Source organism: Orycteropus afer, unplaced genomic scaffold (assembly GCF_000298275.1).
Source record: "Orycteropus afer afer isolate SDZICR_OR568_19922 unplaced genomic scaffold, OryAfe1.0 scaffold00085, whole genome shotgun sequence".
Lineage (NCBI taxonomy): Eukaryota > Metazoa > Chordata > Mammalia > Tubulidentata > Orycteropodidae > Orycteropus > Orycteropus afer.
In genome coordinates, this window is record NW_006921672.1 from 6,864,853 (window position 1) to 6,869,555 (window position 4,703).

General features: G+C 42.9%; 1 protein-coding gene across 1 annotated transcript in view; it reads right to left on the reverse strand.

Annotated features, from left to right (window-relative positions):
• NPEPPS (aminopeptidase puromycin sensitive) overlaps positions 1-4,587 on the reverse strand; it is a 150,238-nt gene extending 145,651 nt beyond the window's left edge. The window contains exon 1 of the mRNA XM_007941997.2: positions 4,333-4,587. Coding sequence (XP_007940188.1) covers positions 4,333-4,587 — 255 coding nt within the window. The remainder of the gene's footprint in view (positions 1-4,332) is intronic.
• Positions 4,588-4,703: the final 116 nt, after the last annotated feature.

A 4,703-nucleotide genomic window follows, 5' to 3' on the forward strand; every position in this document is an offset into this window, starting at 1 on the left:
GGGGGTGTTGAAAAGCCAGAATAGATGATACAAAGTCTATAAAATAAGCTAAATACCATTCACTCAGGAGAGAATCCATCAAACTTTCACTTAAAAATAATTTATTTTTAAGCTCAAATAAATACTTTTATCTGGTTACTCAGATGTCTTCAGATCAAGCTCAGTAAAATAGAAGAGGGAAGAATTGCACAATCGACAGTAACAAGGAACAAGAAGTAATAACCTGAGTAAGGAAAACAAACAAAAAACTTCAAAGAACAGATATGAAACGTAAAAATTATAGTACAATTATAGTATCAATGACAGATGTTTAGAATGATGTCTAGTATTTAGGAAAAAGCAAAAAAAAAATCCTAGATTACAAAGAAGAATTAAACAGTTTTAAAAGATACTATATTTAAGAAACCAAAACCACAGTATCTTTTAAAACTGTTTAATTCCTCTTTATAATCTAGGATTTTATATACATATATATATACACATATATATATATATATATATACACACATATACATACATACATACATATCCAATAGTATATTCAGGAACTTTTCCATCCAAATCAGTAAATATTTTTCTAAGCCAAAATTCCTCAAAGGGTAAGTAAGCTTCAATTATCTGGAAATTTATTTCACTGCAGAATTCACTTCCAAAGGATACCAGATAAAGTGTAACATATAAAAGTTCCCTATAGTTAGATGTTTCCTCATAGACACATTTCAAGAAATAGAACAGAAAATCTGAACAAATTAAATTCCTTACCACTAATCTTTCAAGTTTAAATAAATTTTAAGGACCATTTAGTGATCTAGTATAATGCTAGATGAATTAAGAATTTTATTTTTTCAATATAATAATAATAAAAAAAAAAGATTACTACATTAAAAAATATGCAAACAGGCCTGATAATAATATCTATTTAGGTGCCAAGTTTTTGGCTTGCCAAATAAACTACTGTATTTGTAACTATCCTCTTAGTGCCAATTTAGTCATCACCAGCATGACTATTTTGTTGGCAGAAGCTAGGGATTATCTAGTTTATCCTAATTTCTGGTTTTGAAGCTGAAATTGATTTCTTTGGCACAGGTAAATATCTTTCCTTAAGAGGACTGGTACCATACGATCCTCAGCCTATATAACTATGAGACCAGAAGAACCAGATGGTGCCCAGCTACAACTGTCAACCACTGTGACGGGACTTATGTAGGAGATCCTGGATATAGTGGGAAAACAATGTGGAACAAAACTCAAAATCATTTTAAAAAAAAGAAAAGGGCCAGGTTTACTGGTCTGACAGAGCCTGGTGGAACCCCTGAGACTATGTCCCCTAGCTCCCAGCCAAACAGGCATATGAGCTACACATTTATTTACATTAGATAGATACACTCCTTGGAGAGATCGATCAGGGAGAGCAGAAAGGCTGTGTATGCACAGGGAGACCACTTAGGGGGCAGGAGTGCATGGGAGGGAAGGGACACAGGGAAGAGGTGACCATGTGGAAGAAGTGGAAGAGAGCCGTTGCACTGTGTGAAATTGCAGTCATTGTCATGAGACAAAGTGTATGTGAAATGCTGTATGGAAAATTAATTTGCTCTGTAAACTTTGACCCAAAAAAAAAAAAAACTTTCCTTAAGAGAAAACCCAACTACTGTACCAACCACTAGACTCATAACCAGGAAGGGTAGCCATGTTCATGCAAACTTACAATCCATTTTAATTAGTTGTCCACAAATTTAGAGAGTCAAAATTTTTAATATCCACAAAATTCCTTTGCCCTCAAATATAAAGGGAGAAGAAATGGGATGTCCCATTAGTCTAGACCCATGGTAACACATTTTCCAAACTTGCTCAATTAGACCACACACATGGGGTCTCCTGAGTCAAAATCAACTCAACAACAACTAATACATGGTGCAACTTACTTAAAAGACAACTAATTTTTAAATCACTGCACACTGACTAATTTCTCCACCTTCCCCAGGAGTCCACACCCCAGGCCAGGTTAAAAATCCACTAAGTTTCTAATATGTAACCTGTACAAATACCCTGGGTTTATCATAAAATTTTGCAACTAAAGCAATTCAGCAACTTGCATACTTTGTAATTAAAAAAACATTAATATATGCTTTTTACTTCTTATAAATGTAAACTTTTTTATACTCCCAAAGGTAGCAATGCCTTTAATTAAAAAGTCTAATAATTCTTTAACAAAGCCTGTTAAAATTCACTATCACACCTTCTTCAACATGTGTTATCACCAACCAGGAAAACAATTTCTGAAAAGAAATGTTTTGAAATGTTCATGTTACTAAAAAGATTCATTTATTTCCTTGTAACAAGTCCCTGTTAATAACTGGTACATTTGTATGTGCTCCTTCAATGGCCCAGATCATGAATCCAGAGTTCTCATCGCTTTGGAAAAGCAAATTCAACAGGGGAAGAAGAAACATGTCACTCTGTCATTTCAGCCTAACACATAAAATTGTCACTTCTTAAATAATCCTTGAAAAATTGTAGTTGACTTCTTAACATACTTTTTTTTTCTAAATATATATGTTTCTCAAGATTACGAAGCCGTTTTGCCAGTCAAAACCAAAAAAACCACCCCACTGCCACTGAGTGGATTCCGACTCATAGCGACCCCCACAGGGTTTCCAAGGCTGCAAACCATAATGGAAGCAGCTACTACACCACCAGAGCTCCTTTATTATGCCAACAAAGGGGAGGGTTAAAAAAGAAAAAAAAAAAAAGATTTTTAAAAACATTGAAAGTCTTTTCACATAATGGGGAAATGGCCAGGTCCTTCTTCCCGAAGGTTTGCCAAGTCACAAGACACACTACTGTTTACAATCCCTCCCAACTACCCCCTGCCAATATATATCACTCTAGTCACTTGGCTTGTAAACCACAGTATCCCAAATAGCCCTCTCAAATCCTACTTTAGACTCAAAATGCACTCATTCTGATTCATATTCTTAATGGAAAAATTTTAAATCACCTGACTTTCACAGGGATAAGCTTCGTCTTTCCATGCAGCCATACCCTAGATCTTATGTTCTCACACAAGCGCCCCAAATCTGACAGTATACTTTTAAATTCTACCAAGTTTTAGACATATTTTCAAACTGAGTATCACGCCCTCTTAACTTTCAAAGGCAACTGCCAACTTTCGAGTACCCGTCTACATTTCTTTTTTCTCATCGTTACATACACACTGTTCTTCATGGTTGAGGCCCACTGATTTTTACCCCCTCTCCCCCCCCCAACCCCCGCTGCAGTAGGAAATGAAATGAAACTAAAATATATTTACCATCATTATTTTTCAAGATAGCGACTAAACTCCCATTTTCCATTATAAGCTTCATGTTAACACTTCAGATAACATGGTATCATAAAGGTTTATTGTTCAGGACCTTTGTAGGTCACCCATACTAATGGTCCCCCAAATCAAACAATACTTCAAATAATGCTGTGGGGCGATGATTCACCAAAAACTGCGATGAAAAGTAATGGAATATTTTCACCAGTGATATGCTAAACTAATAGCTTCTTTAAGAAGACGGTCCTGCTAAGAAACCATTGCTGTAGCAATAAATTCACCTGCTTCAAAAGCCGAAAAGCAAGGAAGACAGAAGGAAAAAAACGGAGATGGGGTCCTCCCGCAGCTTCTCTAGAGGTTAGGAGAGAACAAAGTCACTGCTGCACTGTCACTTGCGGGGAAAGGGGGAGGGGGCGGATCATCTTGGAAACCCAGCCCCTGGGCTGGAGCAGGCGTGGAGAACTCGGCTAGGCGGCTTGGGATTAACATTCTCGTTCTCCCCTCTCCCCCCTTCTAGAAGCTCCCCTCCTAGCTGCAGCGCGGCGGCCTGAGTCTCAGAAGACCGCCCTTCCAATCTATCCCGGGTGAGGTGTAAGGAAAACCAAAGAAAGAACTGAGTTATGAGGGCGAGACAGACGTGGACTCCGATGACCCCTCCGACCTCCCCCAACACCCTCCAACCTCTCCCAGAACACTACCAAGCCAGAAAGGGCCCGGGTGGAAGCCCCACACAGGTGTGCGCGCCCCATAGCGGCGCACGGGCAGGGCCCGCCAGCGCCCGCAGCGCTTCCCGCAGCGCAGTCCCGGCCCCAGCCGAAGAAGGCAGAGCACGCCGGCCGGGCACCCTGCCGCCGCCCCAGAGGGGCGCGCCCGTCCCGGAGCCGGCCTCCTTCGCCCCAGCCCCGCAACGCCGAGGCCCACCCGCCCTCCCGGCCGGGCCCCCAGTCCAGCCTGCGGGCGCGGCCTAACTGCTCGCTCGGCAGCTCGCCCCAGGCGCCCAAGGGTCACCGTACCTGGGCGGCGGCCTCCAGCTTGCCCTCGAAGGTGAAGTCCAGCAAGTCGGGCTTGAGGCAGAGGCTGTAGTTGATGGGGGAGACATCGGCGGGCAGCCGCTCGAAGGGCCTCTTCTCCGGCATCGCGGCGAGGCCCAGGCTGTGGAGGCGGCGGCGAGAGGAGCGGCTGAGGAGGAGAAGGAGGAGGGGAGGAGGCGGAGGGCCGAGGAAGAGCAGGCGGCGAGCGAGGGAGGGGGCAGCGGCTGCCAGCCACATCCACCGAGTGCGGACGACCGCCTGAGAAGAGCGACCCGGGAAAGCCTGAAGGGAAAGACCCAGCCGGAGCGCTAGGGGCCCGGAGGGAGGCAGTGCGGGCGGGCGGGCTGGCGGGC